The sequence below is a fragment of the Bombina bombina genome, chromosome 3, assembly GCF_027579735.1.
Source record: "Bombina bombina isolate aBomBom1 chromosome 3, aBomBom1.pri, whole genome shotgun sequence".
NCBI classification, from domain to species: Eukaryota; Metazoa; Chordata; class Amphibia; order Anura; family Bombinatoridae; genus Bombina; species Bombina bombina.
This window is the reverse complement of record NC_069501.1, coordinates 1043952762-1043974661: the sequence shown is the minus strand read 5'-3', so window position 1 is coordinate 1043974661 and position 21900 is coordinate 1043952762. Positions and strand designations below refer to the sequence as shown.

Below are 21900 nucleotides of genomic sequence, written 5' to 3'. Positions count from 1 at the left end.
TTACAAAGTTCAGAAAGGACCTCAAAACCTTGCTCTTCGACTGAACACCCATCCGCTCCCCCATCCTCTTTCCCTTAGTGACCTTGAGACCCGCACAGGTGATTAGTTTGCGCTCTATAAGTACCCAATAGATAGCTAGAGATAGACACAGGTCCATGTTAAGAACGTACCTTTCAAACCTAGTGAGCTGCCCTGATTGTTATGGAGGTAAGTGCTTTGTTATTTTCTGATATGAATGGTTCGGAAAGATTTGGCACTTATGGAGTTAATTTGGAGACATTTTTCCTGTGTGTGCAGGATTTGTTTTATTGCAGTTTTGTGGGGCACTGCTGGGTTTTGTTGACTCTGTTAGGTTTTTATTATGGCTCTGTGTATTAGTATCTGATGTTTTTTATTTGCTGTGGACTTCCCTTATTCAGATGGGTCATCAGTGTATGTAGTCTGCTTGTTTTTTATTGATAGCACTTTTTACTTTCTTCCCTGCAGCTGTTGGTTACGTCATGTGTAATGCCGGCCGGGAGGTGTTTGTGCACGCCCACAATTGGCAGAGTTAGCTTTGCGCTTTTTTTTGTGCGCTTTTTCTGGGGATCTTTTTTTCTTGTTGGCTTCTGTTCTGGCTGTTTCGTATGAGCGGTTGCTGACAGGGGAGTTCCGTATCACTATCTGGGCTGCGCTTGGGTTATGCTTTCCTTTGTTCTGTGGGAGGTTTGGTAAGCACCTCAGCAAGGTCTGCTGTGGTGTAGGGGTGCAGTAAAGGTTTATTTGGTTTTATTATTTCTCCCTTGGTAACATTTTTTTTGCTCTTAAAGTGACAGTAACGGTTTTATTTTTTATATCATATATATTTTTTTTTTGATCCTGTGTGTGTTAAAGATGAATCAAGAGGACCTGCAAGCTGTGACTTGATCTTTATGTCTAGATGCTAATGTTTTTTTGTTCCTCGTTTATTGAGAGAACATTGCATTACAGGGATAGGCTTTTTGTTTCAGAGCCTTCATTTTATAAGGAGAATGGTGTTCAGGAGTCTCCTGTTCAAGCTATACTGCAGCTTTCTCTCCAATCATCCCAATCTCTATCCTCTCCTCATGCAGTGCCCTGGGTTTCATCTCAGGTTGGTTTTTCTTTGCAGGATATTGCTACTCACATATCCTCTGCTGTATCTGAGGCTTTGTCTGCTTTTCCTGTGTTACAGGGGAAGCGCAAAAGGAAGTATAAGGTTTCTGACTCTGTTGCAGTTATGTCAAATGTTTCTTCCCATAGGTCTGAGGGGGAAGATACTTCGGTAATGTCTGAGGGTGAAATTTCAGACTCTGATAGTGTAATTCCTTCCACTGATTCTGAGGCTGTTTCTTTTAGATTTAAGCTGGAATACCTTCATTTGTTACTCAGGGAAGTTTTGGCTACTTTGATGACTCTGACTCGACAGTCATAGTTACTGCCAAGAAGGCTAGTAAACAATACGTTTTTTGATGTTCCTTCCGTGGTGGAAGTTTTTCCTGTTCCAGATCGTGTTTCAGAGATTATTACAGGGGAATGGGAGAAGCCTGGATTCCTTTTTCTCCTTCTCCAATTTTTAGGAAGATGTTTCCTATTGCGGATTATATTAAAGAATCTTGGCAGACTTTTCCCAAGTTGGAGGGAGCTATTTCTACCTTGGCTAAAAGAACCACTATTCCTATTGAGAATAGTTGTTCTTTCAAGGACCCCATGGATAAGAAGTTGGAGGCTTTGCTTAAAAAGATGTATGTTCACCAGGGGTTTCAATGGCAGTCTGCTGTGTGTATTGCTACTGTTACTAGCGCGGCAGCTTATTGGTTTGATGCGTTGGCTGAATCTATTCAGCAGGATACTCCTCTGGAGGAGATTCTGAATAGAATCAAGGCTTTGAAGTTGGCCAATTCCTTTATTGCTGATGCTTCTTTACAGGTTATCAAGTTGGGAGCAAAGATCTCTGGCTTTGCTATTCTGGAAAGCAGGGCCTTATGGTTAAAGTCCTGGTCTGCGGATGTGTCCTCTAAATCTAAGCTTTTATCCATTCCTTACAAGGGTAAGACCTTGTTTAGGCCAGGTTTGGCTGAGATTATTTCTGACATTACGGGAGGGAAGGGGCATTCTCTCCCTCAGGATAAGAGAAATAAACAGAAAAGTCGTCAGAGTAATTTTTGTTCCTTTCGTAACTACTCTGGTAAGTCTTCCTCCTCTTCCTGCAAACAGGATCAGTCCAGGCCCTCTTAGAAGTCTAATCAGTCCAGGAGCAAGGGGAAACAATCTAAGAAGCCTGTTGCTGATTCAAAGTCATCATGAAGGGTCTACCCCTGATCCCGGGGAGGATCTTGTGGGGGCAGACTTTCTTTGTTCGCTCAAGCTTAGGTTCGGGATGTTCCGGATCCCTGGGTGGTAGATATTGTGTCCCAGGGATACGAGCTAGAGTTCAAGACCTTTCCTCCCAGGGGAAGGTTTCTTCTCTCCAGGTTATCTGTAGACCAGATAAAAAGAAGGGCATTCTTAAGTTGTGTTCAGGATCTTTCTGACATGGGAGTAATCATTCCCATTCCAGTTCTGGAGCAGGGGCTAGGTTTGTATTCCAATCTGTTTATAGTTCCCAAAAAGGAGGGAACTTTGAGACCCATCTTAGATCTCACGTGTGTAAACACTAGATTACAAGTTTTATGTTAGAGGCTGTGCGGTGCTAACGAGCAGTTTTCCCTCACAACTCACTTACCTACAGTGCTGGTATTACAAGTTTTCAGAAACCCGTCGTTAAAAGACAAGAAGTGAGCGTTGAGCAAAATTTTGCTCATTACCGCACTCCAATACCAGCGTTGCTTAAGTCTGGTGTAATGTACTCGTGCACGATTTCCCCATAGGAATCAACGGGGAGAGCCGGCTGAAAAAAAGTCTAACACCTGCCAAAAAGCAGTGTAAAACTCCTTAACGCAGCCCCATTGATTCCTATGGGGAAATAAAAGTTATGTCTACACCTAACACCCTAACATGAACCCCCGAGTCTAAACACCCCTAATCCTACATTTATTAACCCCTAATCTGCCACCCCTGGCATTGCCGACACCTGCATTATATTATTAACCCCTAATCTGCCGCTCCGGACACCGCCGCCACCTACATTATATGTATTAACCCCTAATCTGCTGCCCCCAACATCGCCGCAACCTACATTATATTTATTAACCCATAATCTGCCTCCCCCAATGTCGCCGCCACCTACCTACACTTATTAACCCCTAATCTGTCGTCCGGAACGTCGCCGCCACTATAATAAACATATTAACCCCTAAACCGCCGCCCTCCCGCCTCACAAACATTAGTTAAATATTATTAACCCCTAATCTTCAGTCCCTAACATCGACGCCACCTACCTACATTTATTAACCCCTAATCTGCCGTCCCCAACGTCGCCACCACTATATTAAAGTTATTAACCCCTAAACCTAAGTCTAACCCTAAACCTAACACCCACTAATTTAAATATAATTTAAATAAATCTAAATAAATATTCCTATCATTAACTAAATAATTCCTATTTAAAACTAAATACTTACCTATAAAATAAACCCTAAGATAGCTACAATATAACTAATAGTTCACTTAGGGTTTATTTTATAGGTAAGTATTTAGTTTTAAATAGGAATTATTTAGTTAATGATAGGAATATTTATTTAGATTTATTTAAATTATATTTAAGTTAGTGGGTGTTAGGTTTAGGGTTAGACTTAGGTTTAGGGGTTAATAACTTTAATATAGTGGCGGCGACGGTGGGGTGGCAGATTAGGGGTTAATAATTGTAGGTAGGTGGCGTCGATGTTAGGGATGGCAGATTAGGGGTTAATAATATTTAACTAATGTTTGTGAGGTGGGAGTGCGGCGGTTAAGGGGTTAATATGTTATTTATAGTGGCGGCGACGTTGGGGGCGGCAGATTAGGGGTTAATAAGGTTAGGTATGTGGCGACAACATAGGGGACGGCAGATTAGGGGTTAATAAATATAATGTAGGTGGCGGCGATGTTGGAGTCAGCAGATTAGGGGCTCATAAATATAATGTAGGTGGCGGCGATGTCCGGAGCGGCAGATTTGGTGTTAAAATTTTTATTTTAGTATTTGCGATGCGGGAGGGCCTCGGTTTAGGGGTTAACAGGTAGTTTATGGGTGTTAGTGTACTTTTTAGCACTTTAGTTATGAGTTTTATGTTACAGCGTTGTACCATAAAACTCTTAACTACTTACTTTTAAATGCGTTAGGGATCTTGACAGGGTAGGGTGTACCGCTAACTTTTTGGCCTCCCAGAACAGACTCGTAATACCGGCGCTATGAAAGTCCCATAGAAAAAAGAATTTACAAAGTTTACGTAAGTCGTTTTGCGGTAAGGCCAAAGAAGTGTGCAGTACACCTAAACCTTCAAGACTCGTAATAGCAGCGGGCGTAAAAAGCAGCGTTAGGACCTCTTAACGCTGCTTTTTTACCCTAGCGTACAACTCGTAATCTAGCCGTCAGAGTTACGTCTTTCAAGATGGAAACTATTCAGTCAATTCTTCATCTGGTTCAAGAGGGTCAATTCATGACTACAGTAGATCTGAAGGATGCGTATCTGAAAATTCCTATCCACAAGGAACATCACAAGTTTCTGAGATTTGCTTTCTTGGACAAGCATTTTCAGTTTGTAGCTCTTCCTTTTGGTATTGCAACAGCTCCCAGGGTGTTCTCAAACGTCCTAGGAGCATTATTGGCAGTGCTCAGATTGCAGGGGGTTGCGGTAGCACCTTATCTGGATGACATTCTAGTTCAGGCGCCATCTTTTCAACTAGCAAGTTCCCACACAGAGATGTTGTTGTCTTTTCTGCGCTCCCACAGTTGGAAGCTGAATTTAGGAAAAAGTTCCTTGATTCCGGCAACAAGAGTGGTATTTTTGGGGACCATTATAGATTCTCTAGAGATGAAGATTTTTTTGACAGAAGCAAGGAAATCAAAAATATTCAATTCTTGCTTTGCTCTTCAGTCATCTCCTCGGCCGTCGGTGGCCCAGTGTATGGAGGTTATTGGTCTGATGGTTTCAGTCATGGACATTATTCGGTTTGCTCGGTTCCATCTCAGGCCTCTGCAGTTATGCATGCTCAGACAGTGGAATGGGGATTATATGGATTTGTCCCCAAAGATTGTTCTAGATCAGGCTGCAAGAGATTCACTTCCATGATGTTTGTCTCAGGATCTTCTCTCCCAGGGAACCTATTTTCGTAGGCCTACCTGGGTGATCATGACCACGGATGCCAGTCTGCTGGGTTGGGGAGCTGTCTGGGGTTCACTGAAGGGGCCCAGGGTCTGTGGACCAGAGAGGAATCGGTTCTGCCCATAAATATCTTAGAGCTGATGGCAATCTTCAACGCTCTTCTCGTCTGTCCTCAGTTAGCTTCAACCCAGTTAATCAGGTTTCAGTCGGACAACATTACATCAGGTGCTTACATTAATCATCAGGGAGTTTCCTGGTCATGACAGAGGTAGCCAAGATTATGCAGTGGGCAGAGGCTCACAGTTGTTATCTATCCACAATCCACATTCCAGGAGTGAACAATTAGGAAGCAGATTTTCTGAGCAGACAGACTTTTCATCTAGGGGAGTGGGAACTTCATCCGGAGGTGTTTTCCAGTTTGATTCTCAAATGGGGTCAACCGGAGTTGGAACTTATGGCATCTTGTCACAATGCCAAGCTTCCGAAGTATGGATCGAGGTCAAGGGATCCTCAGGCTGTACTGATATATGCGCTAGCAGTTCCTTGGAAGTCCAGTCTGGCATAGGTGTTTCCTCTGTTTGCTCTTCTTCATCAGGTCATTGCTCGGATCAGACAAGAGAGGGCGTCGGTGATTCTCATTGCGCCGGGGTGGCCTCGCAGAATCTGGTATGCAGATCTGGTGGGGATGTCATCCTCCCCACCTTGGAGTCTTCCGTTAAGGAAGGACCTTCTACTTCAGGGGCCCTTTCTTCATCCAAATCTCATTTCTCTGAAGCTGACTACTTGGATATTGAACGCTTGATTCTATCCAAGCGTGGTTTCTCTAAGTCGGTTATTGAGACTATGATTCAGGCGTATAAGCCTGTGACTAGAAAGTTTTATTAAAAGATATGGCATAAATATCTGTATTGGTGTGAATCTAGGGGCTACTCTTGGAATAGAGTTAGGATTCCTAGGATTTTGTCTTTTCTCCAGGAGGGTCTGGAGAAGGGTTTATCTGCTAGTACCCTGAAGGATCAAATTTCAGCTTTATCTATTTTGTTGCACAAGCGTCTGTAGGATTTGCCAGATGTTCAGTCTTTTTGTCAGGCCCTAGTTAGAATCCAGCCTATGTTTAAGTTGTGACTCCTCCTTGGAGTCTTAATTTAGTTCTTAGAGTTCTTCAACAGGCTTCGTTTTAGCCTATGCATTCTTTGGATATTAAGTTGTTATCCTGGAAGGTTTTGTTTTTAGTTGCTATCTCTTTGGCTCAAAGAGTTTCGGAGCTTTCAGAATTGCAGTGTGGTTCTCCTTTCCTTGTTTTTAATTCTGATAGGGTAGTACTGCATACTGCCCTAAGTTTCCTTCTCAAGGTTGTTTCGGATAAAAATATTAATCAAGAGATTGTTGTTCCTTCTTTGTGTCCTAATCCTTCTTCTCATAAGGAAGGTTTGTTGCACAACCTGGATGTAGTCTGGCATTGAAATATTATTTGCAGGCGACAAAGGATTTTCGGCAGTCTTCTTCTTTATTTGTTGTTTTTTCTGGGAAGCGTAAGGGGCATAAAGCTATGGCTACTTCTCAAATCTCTGAAACAGATAAGCGCAAACAGACTCAAGTGTAGGTAGATTACAACAAACACACCCCACTCTCTGAATTGTACTTACAAAATTGTAATTTATTCAGGCGGTTTGTTAAAATAACATCAGATCTCCACGGTAGTTAAAACATAAATCTTTGCAAATGAACATGAAAGTATCTGAGCAAAAAGTGTCCGTTTTGAGTTAATGTCCGTTGTAGTGACTTCAAATCAAAAAAACGCTTTGAAGAGCGTCAATGTAGAAGCCGGTTACGTCACTGGAACAAAGTACGGATCCTCATGTAGTCCAAAAGCCTCAACGCGTTTCAACCGCCACCGTGCGGTCTTTCTCAAGAGGTAAAAGTTCATGAACTTTTTTTTTATTTGAAGTCACTACAACGGACATTAACTCAAAACGGACACTTTTTGCTCAGATACTTTCATGTTCATTTGCAAAGATTTATGTTTTAACTACCGTGGAGATCTGATGTTATTTTAACAAACCGCCTGAATAAATTACAATTTTGTAAGTACAATTCAGAGAGTGGGGTGTGTTTGTTGTAATCTACCTACACTTGAGTCTGTTTGCGCTTATCTGTTTCAGAGATTTGGGATTCTACTTTACTCCAGGAGGCACGCAGGACACCTTCGGTCATTTTTGCAGCAACAGGTCTCGTATATAATAATCATTACATAGTTGTACTTATTTGCACCTTTTGTGTGTTTCTTTGCTCCTTGTCTTATCTGTAGGAATTTGTTTAATAATTAGTGATTCCTAATCAACACAAGTTAAACTAATTTTTTTTTTTTTATATTTATTTACTGCTTTTATTAAGTATTAATCTTTATTCTTATTCTTATTGTTATTCATCCTTTTGGTGTTTATTTTGTTATATCATAGCAATTTTGAATCACCCCTGGCAGCTAGCGCTGTTTAATTATTGTGCTTTGTAGTTATGGCTACTTCTATTTCTTATTGGTTGAGGAGTGTTATTTGCTTGGCATATGGCATCCTCCTGAGAAAATCACGACTCATTCCACAAGGGCTGTTTCTTCTATTTGGGCTTTCAAAAATGGAGCTTCTGTAGACCAGATTTGCAAGGCTGCCACTTGATCATCTTTACACACTTTTTCTAAATTTTACAAATTTGATACTTTTGCTTCAGCTGAGGCTTCTTTTGGGAGAAAGGTTCTTCAAGCAGTGGTGCCTTCTGTTTAGGCTATCTGTCTTGTCCCTCCCTTATCATCCGTGTCCTTTAGCTTGGGTATTGATTCCCAATAGTAATTATGATGATCCGTGGACTCACTGTGTCATTAGAAAGAAAAGAAAATGTATGCTTACCTGATAAATTTCTTTCTTTCTTGACATGGTGAGTCCACGGCCCGCCCTGTATTTTCAGACAGTTTATTTTTACATAAACCTCAGGCACCTCTTTGCCTCCTCCTGCTGGTCAGGATTGATATTCCCAATAGTAATTATGATGATCCGTGGACTCACCGTGTCAAGAAAGAAATACATTTATCAGGTAAGCATACATTTACTTTTTTATCTCTATATCTATTACTGCTACAAGTTTGGGGCAAAACTTTGCATCAAATTTGGAGAAATAATATTGTCCCCTTGCTTTGTAATGAGAGACAAAGTATTAACATTATCCATAAGTAGTAATGTATTTTTCATTTTTATCCCTATATCTACTAGTGCACCAAATGTGGAGCAATAATATTGTTTGATTTAGAAAGGGTATACAATTTTAATAAAAATTTCTAATTTACTTTTATTATGTAATATACTTCATTCTTTTGCAGCATCGAACATAATCTTTCTGTGTTTTCAGACATCCGCGGCCTCAAGGGTGGCGGATTAAAAAATAGGTACGTTGCGTTGGAATAGACACAAGCGTACCTGTTAAATGTCTGATAAATTGGGAAAATGGTCAAATAGAGTCAAACGTGAATTTGAAACATCTGTAATGACGCAAGCATCGATCTGCGTCAAATGTTATGTCACAAATTTCAACATTTGACAATCTTGATGCTTTGATAACTACGGCGGATCAATCTCTCGACAAATACGACACGGGATTCAAGCGTATTTTCAGTTGACGCTTTGATAAATATCCCCCTTAGAATAGAATTTAAGAGTAATTACATATTACATCCTCAAATGAATCCACTGAGGTCAAATTATTATAAACGTTATAATCCCTTAAATAATACCCTCTTTTATACACAGGGTTGTGACCGAAATTTGTGCTGGTCCTGACAACAAGAACGTACACACAAAAATTTAATCAGGTTCTGTGTGTTGGAAAAGAATAACTGAACTATCTCATTGGCTTTTACCCCAATTCACCTATCACAATAGTTATTTATTTTATTACACAACTGGACATCTTTTTTTCCTATTAATTTTATTAGCATTGTAGAGTAGACATTTAAAATACAAAATAACAAAAGATGTATTGGTATATCAATACGCTTACTGCAGTTTTGTCTGTAGGATTAAAGATATTTCTTTTACATTTGAAATTATAATGAAATTGCTTCACTTTGTAAATCTGACTTTGTTTTATTACTCAATTAGAAGCAATTAAAAAAATGACGTTATTTGCGTCAGACTAGCAGCTGTGTAACTTTTTTATGTATGAAATGGTCTCTTAGCAATGTAGGAGCTGGCTATAAATTATTTAAACGGTTGCAAGATGGGAATGTGTCTGACATGTTTTCCATCTGAATTAATTAATTTATCCTTGTCTGCTTCTGTGTCACGATTTGCTAATATTCTTTAATTAAGGCCTTCGTTTCAGATCAATCTCTTTTACATTGTACACTAAAGATTTTTTTTTTTTTTTTAAACTTTATTTATTAAAGCTGTCAAAGAACAGATATTGCTAAACATTCCTTTTGTACAATCTGTTACAAAGAATTTCAAATCAAGATGACATTTATGTACTTAAAGTCTCTTAGTAGTCCATACTTTCTTGTTTTTTGGGAAGAGAGTCTTACAGTTGATATTTTCACCTGTTCTCCTTCAGCTATTTTCACATTTTGTTAACTAACACAAACTTAACATAATTATTAAATCATATACAGTACATAAATAAATGAAATTAACATTAGTACCTAATCGTATAGACTAAGTACTTAATACTTAATAAGCCTCTTACAGTTTATTTCTAGAGCCTTGTGTTGTTTTTAATTGTAAACATAGTGTAGTAGGGGAACAACCACGATGCATCCTTGAGGCATTTTACTGTATGTGTTATGTGAGTAATCAAGCAAGTAGTCATTTTCTGTAGGTTTGCTAGTCAAAAGTCCGTGGTCCAGTAAGTTGTCTTTCCAAGATAAATATTGTAATTCTGAGGGGATAGATGATCTGCTTCTGTGTGTCTGTGTCTAAGGAAAGAATGTAAGGTTTCCATTTTTTATAACTTTTTTTTGTCCTTTTATTTGTTTCCCCCATGGTGTCCAATTTTTCCTTTGTTAATTGGTAAAGAATTAAGTTCTTTAATCACTCAGTTTTGGTGTTTTACCTGTGGGCCAATGCTTAAGGATTAATTTCGGTGCTAGGAGTATTACATTGGTAATGAAGGTTTTTAGCCTTGTTGGTGTGTTCTCTAGATTGAGAAGCAGGATTTCCCCTTCATGTAGAGTTATATGTTGTTTAGTGATTGTCTTTATCCAGTATGCACGTGTAGGATGTCTGGGTATTGGCATTTTGGACATGTATTTGTTACACTATAGATTTTGTATTATCTAAAATTGTCTTTGTTAGCATAAGATGACAGACGTGATGCCTTCACACCTTGAGCATAGATCAGAAATGCCATGGGCCCGATTTATCATGGCCCGAATGGGGCCAAATACCCCTGTTTCCGCATGAGCCTTCAGGTTTGCCGGAAACAGGAGTTAAGAAGCAGCAGTCTTAAGACCGCTGCTCCTTAACTCGTACGCCACCTCTTAGGCGGCGGACATCTATCCACCCGATCTCATACGATCGGGTTGATTGACACCCCCTGCCGCAAATCTGCAGGGGGTGGCATTACACAAGCAGTTTACCAGAACTGCTTGTGCAATGTTAAATGCCGACAGTGTATGCTGTCGGCATTTATCGATGCCTGGTGGACATGATCGCTACAGCCATCATGTCCACCCGACAAATGATAAATCGGCCCCTAGATGTTACATAAAATGTTATTCTTGAATTTGTGGAATGTATTGTTTTTATAATAATTATAGAGTTGCTCTAATGAAATACCATTTTATTTTATTTTAAAATTATTGAAACTGTGAATATATAAAAACTGCACAAGGTCTCTGCACATTACATGGCAGAAAGTTTGTTTTCAATAGAGATTTCAGATGCCTTGTCATCATTATTTTTCAATATTTTAACAAAACTTAAAGTAATGCACTTAAAGCAGGTCTCAAGATACTTAAGTTTAAAATTACACTCTCAATCTTGTCTCTCTTTTTCAATTGCTCTTCATATTTTTCCAATCTTATATAAAATGGGCTGGCATAAAAGATGACATTTCTTACTGAAAAATAAATTCAAGAAATACACTGAAAATAGCATGAGAGCAAAGAGGTGGTTTTAATTTCTGCTGTATCTGATTCATGACAGTTTAATGTTAGGTGGGCTATCCCTTTGAGCTACCATTTTAAGATTATATTGAATCAAACATCAATTCGAATTTTAAAATAATTGTCTAAAATATTACACTGTGTGTCCTAATGTCAGCATCAATGTTTATATTTAATACTAAATTCACATATACATACTTTCAAAGTATAATACACAATGTAACAAATGGCACAAGTTCTGATGAGTGATCAATGACACAAGTATCAAGCAATTTGATTTGTTAGTGATAGTTTAAAATGTATATTTGAATCAGATTGGCTGATGTCATAAATCATGTGATTATGCATATTCCATTCAAAAGTAGTTGTAAAATTCACTAGTGTGTAGGTTGTTTAGGAGTTTGCATCATAATTGGTGGGAAAAGTGTTGCGTCAAATTTGGTGCAAAGTGGAGAGTGGCACTTGTATTACATGGCTTAAACATGGTGCACATAGATTTTTCCAAAAAAATAAAAAGGAAGTTAGCTATATTATGTTGTGTTTTTATTTAATTTTTATCTCTATATCTATGAGTGCAACAAGTTTAGGGCAAAACTTTGCAACAAATTTGGAGAAATAATATTGTCCCCTTGCTTTGTAATGAGAGACAAAGTTGTAACATAATCCATAAGTAGTAATGTATTTTCCATTTTATCCCTATATCTACTAGTGCACCAAATGTGGAGCAATAATATTGTTTGATTTAGAAAGGGTATACAATTTTAATAAAGTTTCTAATTTACTTTTATTATATAATATACTTCATTCTCTTGCAGCATCGAACATAAGCTTTCTGTGTTTTTCAGACTCCCATTGATTTCTTTGGCATCTGCGGCCTCAAGGGTGGCGGATTGAAAAATAGGTACACTGCGTCTGAATAGACGCGAGCGTGCCTGTTAAATGTTTCATAAATTAGGAAAAGGGTCAAATAGAGTCGAATGTGAATTTGAAACATCTGTAATGACGCAAGCATCAATCTGCCTCGGATTGAGATCGCGAGAGCATTTGATGATCTTGATGCTTTGATAACTACGGCGGATCAATCTCACGACAAATACAACGCGAGATTCAAGTGTATTTTCAGTTGACGCTTTGATAAATATCCCTCTTAGAATAGAATTTAAGAGTAATTACATATTACATCCTCAAATGAATCCACAGAGGTCAAATTAATTATAAACGTTATAATCCCTTAAATAATACCCTCTTTTATACACAGGGTTGTGACCGAAATTTGTGCTGGTCCTGACAACAAGAACGTACACAGAAATTTAATCAGGTTCTGTGTGTTGGAGAAGAACCAACTGAACTATCTCACTGGCTTTTACCCCAATTCATCTCTCACAATAGTTATTTATTTTTATTACACAACTGGACATCTTTTATTTCCTATTAATTTTATTAGCATTGTAGAGTAGACATTTAAAATACAACATAACAAAAGATGTATTGGTATATCAATACGCTTACTGCAGTTTTGTCTGTAGGATTAAAGATATTTCTTTTACATTTGAAATTATCATAAAATTGCTTCACTTTGTAAATCTGACTTTGTTTTATTACTCAATTAGAAGCAATTAAAAAAATGACGTTATTTGCGTCAGACTAGCAGCTGTGTAACTTTTTTATGTATGAAATGGTCTCTCAGCAATGTAGGAGCTGGCTATAAATTATTTAAACGGTTGCAAGATGGGAATGTGTCTGACATGTTTTCCATCTGAATTAATTCATTTATCCTTGTCTGCTTCTGTGTCACGATTTGCTAATATTCTTTAATTAAGGCCTTCGTTTCAGATCAATCTCTTTTACATTGTACACTAAAGATTTTTTTTTAAAACTTTATTTATTAAAGCTGTCAAAGAACAGATATTGATAAACATTCCTTTTTTACAATCTGTTACAAATAAATTCAAATAAAGATGACATTTATGTACTTAAAGTCTCTTAGTAGTCCATACTTTCTTGTTTTTTGGGAAGAGAGTCTTACAGTTGATATTTCACCTGTTCTCCTTCAGCTATTTTCACATTTTGTTAACTAACACAAACTTAACATAATTATTAAATCATATACAGTACATAAATAAATGAAATTAACATTAGTACCTAATCGTATAGACTAAGTACTTAATACTTAATAAGCCTCTTACAGTTTCAGTTGTTTTTAATTGTAAACATACGGCTAGATTACGAGTTTTGCGTTATGAGCGGTGCGGTACTAACTTGCAAGTTATTGTCACCGCTCACTTACCTACAGCACTAGTATTACAGGTTTACAAAAACCCGACGTTAACAGGCAAGAAGTGAGCATAGAGCAAAATTGAGCTCCATACCGCACTCCAATACCAGGGCTGCGGTGTGCGGCGGTAAGCTGGTTTTATGTGCTTGTGCACAATTTCCCCATAGACATCAATGGGGAGAGCCTGTTGAAAAAAAGTCTAACACCTGCAATAAAGGAGCATAAAGCTCCGTAACGCAGCCCCATTGATTCCTGTGGGGAAACTAAATTTATGTTTACACCTAACAACCTAACATGAACCCTGAGTCTAAACACCCCTAATCTTACACTTATTAACCCCTAATCTGCCGCCCCCGACATCGCTGCCGCCTTCATTATTCTTATTAACCCCTAATCTGCTGCCCCAAACATCGCTGCCACCTACCTACATTTATTAACCCCTAATCTGCTGCCCCAACGTCGCCGCCACTATACTAAATTTATTAACCCCTAAACCTAACCCTAAGTCTAACTCTAACCCTAACACCCACTAACTTTAATGTAATTAAAATAAATCTAAATAAAAGCTACCATTAATAACTAAATAAATCCTATTTAAAACTAAATACTTACCTGTAAAATAAACCCTAAGCTAGCTACAATATAACTAATAGTTACATTGTATCTAGCTTAGGTTTTATTTTTATTTCACAATTAAGTTTGTATTTATTTTAACTAGGTAGAAAAGTTAGTAAATAGTTATTAACTATTTACTAACTACCTAGTTAAAATAAATACAAATCTACCTGTAAAATAAAACTTAACCTGTCTTACACTAACACCTAACCTTACACTACAATTAAATAAATTACATTAATTAAATACAATTAACTAAATTGCAACAAACCCCCCCCCCACTAAATTACACAAAATAAAAAATAAATTATCAGATATTTAAACTAATTACACCTAATCTAATAGGTAAAATGTCCCCCCCAAAATAAAAAAAACCCTAGCCTAAACTAAACTACCAATAGCCCTTAAAATGGCCTTTTGCGGGGCATTGCCCCAAAGAAATCAGCTCTTTTACCTTTAAAAAAAAAATAGAAATAATCCCCCAACAGTAAAACCCACCACCCATACAAGCAACCCCCCAAATAAAATCCTAACTAAAAAACCTAAGCTTCCCATTGCACTGAAAAGGGCATTTGAATGGGCATTGCCCTTAAAAGGGCATTTAGTTCTTTTTCCGCCCAAAACCCTATTCTAAAAATAAAACCCACCCAATAAACCCTTAAAAAAGCCTAACACTAACCCCCGAAGATCCACTTACAGTTTTTGAAGACCCGACATCCATCCTCCACGAAGCCGGCAGAAGTCCTCAATGAAGCGGCAGAAGTCTTCATCCAACCGGACAGAAGTCTTCATCCAACCGGGCTGAAGTCTTCATCCCTTAGATTCCGATTGGCTGATTTCTATCAGCCAATCAGAATTAAGGTTGAAAAAATCCTATTGGCTGTTGCAATCATCCAATAGGATTGAGCTTCAACCCTATTGGCTGATCCAATCAGCCAATAGGATTGAGCTTGCATTCTATTGGCTGTTCCAATCAGCCAATAGAATGCAAGCTCAATCCTATTGGCTGATTGCAACAGCCAATCGGATTTTTTCAACCTTAATTTCTGATTGGCTGATAGAAATCTATAAGCCAATCGGAATCTAAGGAACGCTATCTTGGATGACGTCATTTAAAGGAAAACCTCATTCGGAAGAAGACGTAGATTGAAGAGGATGCTCTGCGCCGGAAGTCTTGAATATGGACCCATGCCAAATGGATGAAGATAGAAGATGCCATCTGGGTGAAGACTTCTGCCGATTTGTTGAGGACTTCTGCTGGCTTCGTTGAGGATGGATGTCGGGTCTTCAAAAACTGTAAGTGGATCTTCGGGGGTTAGTGTAAGGCTTTTTTAAGGGTTTATTGGGTGGTTTTATTTTTAGATTAGGGGTTTGGGCACTTGAAAAAGAGCTAAATGCCCCTTTAAGGGCAATGCCCATCCAAATGCCCTTTTCAGGGCAATGGGGAGCTTTTTTTTTTTTAGATAGGATTTTATTTGGGGGGTTGGTTGTGTGGGTGGTGGGTTTTACTGTTGGGGGGTTGTTTGTATTTGTTTTTTACAGGTAAAAGAGCTGATTTCTTTGGGGCAATGCCCCGCAAAAGGCCCTTTAAAGGGCTATTGGTAGTTTAGTTTAGGCTAGGGTTTTTTTATTTTGGGGGGGCTTTTTTATTTTGATAGGGCTATTAGATTAGCTGTAATTAGTTTAAATATCTGATAATTTGTTTTTTTATTTTGTGTAATTTAGGTAATTGTATTTAATTAATTTAATTTATTTAATTGTAGTGTAAGATTAGATGTTAGTGTAAGGCAGGTTAGCTTTTATTTTACATGTAAATTTGTATTTATTTTAGCTAGGTAGTTAGTAAATAGTTAATAACTATTTAGTAACTATTCTACCTAGTTAAAATAAATACAAACTTGCCTGTAAAATAAAAATAAACCCCTAGCTAGATACAATGTAACTGTAGCTAGCTTAGGGTTTATTTTACAGGTATTTAGTTTTAAATAGGAATTATTTAGGTAATGATAGTAGGTTTTATTTAGATTTATTTTAATTATATTTAAGTTAGGAGGTGTTAGGGTTAGAGTTAGACTTAGGTTTAGGGGTTAATAAATTTAGTATAGTGGCGGCGACCTTGGGGGTGGCAGATTAGGGGTTAATAAATGTAGGTAGGTGGCGGCGATGTTAGGGGCGGCAGATTAGGGGTTAATAATATTTAACTAGTGTTTGTGATGTGGGAGTGCTGCAGTTTAGGGGTTAATATGTTTATTATAGTGGCTGCGATGTCCGGAGCGGCAGATTAGGGGTTAATAATTTTGTTTTATTATTTGTGATGCGGGAGGGCCTCTGTTTAGGGGTTAATAGGTAGTTTATGGGTGTTAGTGTACTTTTTAGCACTTTAGTTATGAGTTTTATGTTACAGCTTTGTAGCGTAAAACTCATTACTACTAACTTTGAGTTTACAGTATGGATCTTGACGGTATAGACTGTACCGCTCATTTTTTGGCCTCCCAGGCAGACTCTTAATACCGGCGCTTGGAAGTCCCATTGAAAAATGAGTTTTTAAAAGCTGCAGTAATTACGTTGCGTTGCGGCCAAAAAAGTGTGTGGTGCCCCTAAACCTGCAAGACTCGTAATACCAGCGGTAGTGAAAAAGAGCCTTAACGCTGCTTTATCACTCATACCACAAAACTCGTAATCTAGCCGATAGTGTAGTAGGGAAACAACCACAATACATCCTTGAGGCATTTAACTGTATGTGTCATGTGAGTAATCAAGCAAGTAGTCATTTTCTGTAGATTTCTCTAGTCAAAGGTCCATTGTCCAGAGAAACATTTATTTATTTGTTTCCCCCATGGTGTCCCATTTTTCCTTTGTTAATTGGTAAAGAATGAAGTTTTTTAATCACTCAGTTTTTGTGTTTTACCTGTGGGCCAATGCTTAAGGATTAATTTCGGTGCTAGGAGTATTACATTGGTAATGAAGGTTTTTAGCCTTGTTGGTGTGTTCTCTAGATTGAGGAGCAGGATTTCCCCTTCATGTAGAGTTATATGTTGTTTAGTGATTGTCTTTATCCAGTATGCAATCTGCGCCCAGTATTTTTTAATGCGGGTATTTATAGATGAAGTATAGGATGTCTGGGTATTGGCATTTTGAACATGTATTTGTTACACTAAAGATTTTGTATTATCAAAAATTGTCTTTGTGAGCATAAGATGACAGACGTGATGCCTTAACACCTTGAGCAGAGATCAGAAAGGCCATGGGCCCGATTTATCATGGCCCGAATGGGGTCAAATACCCCTGTTTCCACGTGAGCCTTCAGGTTTGCCGGAAACAGGATTAAAGAAGCAGCAGTCTTAAGACCGCTGCTCCTTAACTCGTAAGCCGCCTCTTAGGCGGCGGACATCTATCTACCCGATCTCATACGATCTGGTTGATTGACACCCCCTGCTGTGAATCTGCAGGGGGCGGCATTACACAAACAGTTCACCAGAACTGCTTGTGCAATGTTAAATGCCGACAGCGTATGCTGTCTGCATTTATTGATGCCTGGCGGACATGATCGCTACAGCGGATCATGTCTGCCAGACAAATGATAAATCGGCCCCTAGATGTTACACAAAATGTTATTCTTGAATTTGTGGAATGTATTGTTTTTATAATAATTATAGAGTTGCTCTAATGAAATATCATTTTATTTTATTTTAATATTATTGAAACTGTAAATATATAAAAACTGCATAAGATATCTGTACATTACATGGCAGGAGGTTTGTTTTCAATAGAGATTTCAGATGCCTTGTCTTCATTATTTTTCAATATTTTAACAATACCTAAAGTAATGCACTTAAAGAAAGTCTCAAGATGCTTAAGTTTAAAATTACACTCTCAATCTTGTCTCAATTTTTCAATTGCTCTTCTTATTTTTCCAATCTTTTCCAATCTTGCAACTCCCTCTACTGGTTTTATGAACACATAATCTCTGATGAATTTTCTCTGTTCTCTTTCACAGCACTGCTTGAATGAAATTGAGATTCTGGCTATCATATTCGCTGCTGCAATTCATGACTTTGAACATACAGGAACAACAAACAGCTTCCATATCCAGACTAAGTGAGTCAGTTAATTATTGCAATACTGAAACTGCACATCACAAACATAAAGACCAAGTTTTGTTCCCATGACAAGGTGTTCTGTGGGTGTAGATTCATATAGACTGTAATTCAATGAGAAGAATAAGGTATGGGGGCCAATTTATTAAAGGTCTTGCAGACCTGATCCGACAGTGCGGATTAGGTCCGCCAGACCTCGCTGAATGCAGAGAGCAATACGCTCTCCGTATTTAGCATTGCACCAGCAGCTCACAAGAGCTGCTGGTGCAACGCCGCCCCCTGCAGACTCGCGGCCAATGGGCTGCCAGCAGGGAGTTGTCAATCAACCTGATCGTACTCGATCGGGTTGAATTGTGGCGATTCCTGTCCACCTGCTCAGAGCAGACGGACAGGGTTATGGAGCAGCGGTCTTAGGACCGCTGCTTCATAACTGCTGTTTCTGGCGAGTCTGAAGACTCACCAGAAACACGGCCCTTCAAGCTCCTTTCGGAGATTAATAAATGGGCCCCAAAGTGTAAATTTGCTGTTACTTTCCTATGTATAATGCTGCATAACATTTAGAGGATATGTACATTAGTTAAAGGGGCGTGAAACCCCAAAATTTTCTTTCATTATTCAGGTAGATCAAACAATTTGAAACAACATTCCAACTTACTTCTATTACCTAATTTGCTTAGTTCTCATGATATCCTTTGCTGAAGGACTAATGAGAGCAAGCTGAAAGCCAACAGCATATATGTGCAATATGTGCAAGCTGCTCCTGGGCCTACCTAGATATATTTTTTAAATGGAAAATTATTTAAAAGTGTATGCTCTATATGAATTATAAAAGAAAAAACTTAAGTTTCATGTTTAACATTGTTAATAGTTGCGCATAAATTAAAACTGTCTGTTCTTTTAACAAAACTACATCCCACGTATCTGCTATGACCTCTATACATATTTTTGTAAATGTGTGCATTTTATAAAGAAGCACTAAAATCGTAATAATTAAGGCTAGATTACGAGTTGTGCGTTAAGGTAAAAAGCAGCGTTATGAGGTCCTAACAGTGCTTTTTACTCCCACTGCTATTACGAGTCTTGAAGGTTTAGGGTCACCGCACACTTCTTTGGCCTTACTGCAAAACGACTTACATAAACTTAAACGTAAAGTCTTTTTTCTATGGGACTTCCATAGAGCCAGTATTACGAGTCTGTCCTGGGAGGCCAAAAAGTGAGCGGTACACCCTACCCTGTCAAGATCCGTAACGCATTCTAAAGTCAGTAGTTAAGAGTTTTATGGTACAATGCCGTAACATAAAACTCATAACTAAAGTGCTAAAAAGTATACTAGGACCCATAAACTACCTATTGACCCCTAAACCGAGTCCCTCCCGCATCGCAAACACTATAATAAAATTTTTAACCCCTAATCTGCCGCTCCGGACACCGCCGCCACCTACATTATATTTTTGAACCCCTAATCTGCTGCCCCCAACATCGCCGACACCTACATTATATTTATTAACCCCTAATCTGCCGCCCCCAATGTCGCCGCAACCTACCTACATTTATTAACCCCTAATCTGCCATCCCTAATGTCGCTGCCACTATACTAAATGTATTAACCCCTAAACCTAAGTCTAACCCTAACCCTAACACCCCCTAACTTAAATATAATTTAAATACATTTAAAGAAAATTACTATCATTAACTACATTATTTCTATTTGAAACTAAATACTTACCTATAAAATAAACCCTAAGCTTGCTGCAATATAACTAATAGTTACATTGTAGCTAGCTTAGGGTTTATTTTTATTTTACAGGCAAGTTTGTATTTATTTTAACTAGGTACAATAGTTATTAAATAGTTATTAACTATTTAATAATTACCTAGTTAAAATAAATACAAAAGTACCTGTAAAATAAAACCTAACCTAAGTTACACTAACACCTAACACTACACTATAATTAAATAAATTAACTAAATTAACAACAATTAAATCAATTAAATTAGCTAAAGTACAAAAACAAACAAACACTAAATTACAGAAAATAATAAACAAATTACAAGATATTTAAACTAATTACACCTAATCTAATAGCCCTATCAAAATAAAAAAATTCCCCCCCAAAAAATTAAAAAAATCCCTAGCCTAGACTAAACTACCAATAGCCCTTAAAAGGGCCTTTTGCGGGGCATTGCCCCAAAGTAATCAGCTCTTTTACCTGAAAAAAAATACAAACAACCCCCTAAAAGTAAAACCCACCACCCACACAACCAACCCCCCAAATAAAATACTATCTAAAAAAACTAAGCTCCCCATTGCCCTGAAAAGGGCATTTGGATGGGCATTGTCCTTAAAAGGGCAGTTAGTTTTTTGCAAGCCCAAACCCTAACCTAAAAATAAAACCCACCCAATACACCCTTAAAAAACCTTACACTAGCCCCCTGAAGATCGACTTACAGGGAGAAGCCTTCCTCCAAGCCGGGCCAAAGTCCTCAATGAAGCCATGAGAATTCTTCATCCAGACGGGCAGAAGTCTTCATCCAGACGGCATCTTCTATCTTCATTCATCCGGCGCAGAGCGGGTCCATCTTCAAGACATCTGACGTGGAGCATCCTCTTCATCCGACGACTAAAGACGAATGAAGGTACCTTTAAGTGACGTCATCCAAGATGGCGTCCCTTAGATTCCGATTGGCTGATAGAATTCTATCAGCCAATCGGAATTGAGGCAGAAAAAATCCTATTGGCTGATGCAATCAGCCAATAGGATTGAAGTTCAATCCTATTGGCTGATCCAATCAGCCAATAGGATTGAGCTCGCATTCTATTGGCTGATTGGAACAGCCAATAGAATGCGAGCTCAATCCTATTGGCTGATTGGATCAGCCAATAGGATTGAACTTCAATCTTATTGGCTGATTGCATCAGCCAATAGGATTTTTTCTACCTTAATTCCGATTGGCTGATAGAATTCTATCAGCCAATCGGAATCTAAGGGACGCCATCTTGAATGACGTCACTTAAAGGTACCTTCATTCGTCTTTAGTCGTCGGATGAAGAGGATGCTCCGCGTTGGATGTCTTGAAGATGGACCCGCTCCGCGCCGGATGGATGAAGATAGAAGATGCCGTCTGGATGAAGACTTCTGCCCGTCTGGAGGACCACTTCGCCCAGCTTGGATGAAGACTTCTCCCGGCTTCATTGAGGACTTTGGCCCGGCTTGGATGAAGACTTCTCCCTTTAAGTCGATCTTCAGGGGGTTAGTGTAAGGTTTTTTTAAGGGTGTATTGGGTGGGTTTTATTTTTAGGTTAGGATTTGGGCTTGCAAAAGAACTAACTGCCCTTTTAAGGACAATGCCCATCCAAATGCCCTTTTCAGGGCAATGGGGGTTGGTTGTGTGGGTGGTGGGTTTTAATGTTGGGGGGGTTGTTTGTATTTTATTTTACAGGTAAAAGAGCTGATTACTTTGGGGCAATGCCCAGCAAAAGGTCCTTTTAAGGGCTATTGGTAGTTTAGTTTAGGCTAGGGTTTT

General features: G+C 38.4%; 1 protein-coding gene across 1 annotated transcript in view; it reads left to right on the top strand.

Annotated features, from left to right (window-relative positions):
• The window catches only part of PDE1B (phosphodiesterase 1B), a 276806-nt gene that overhangs the window by 193000 nt on the left and 61906 nt on the right, over positions 1 to 21900 (top strand). The window contains exon 7 of the mRNA XM_053708266.1: positions 18276 to 18376. Within this exon, the coding sequence (XP_053564241.1) occupies positions 18276 to 18376 (101 nt within the window). The remainder of the gene's footprint in view (positions 1 to 18275; positions 18377 to 21900) is intronic.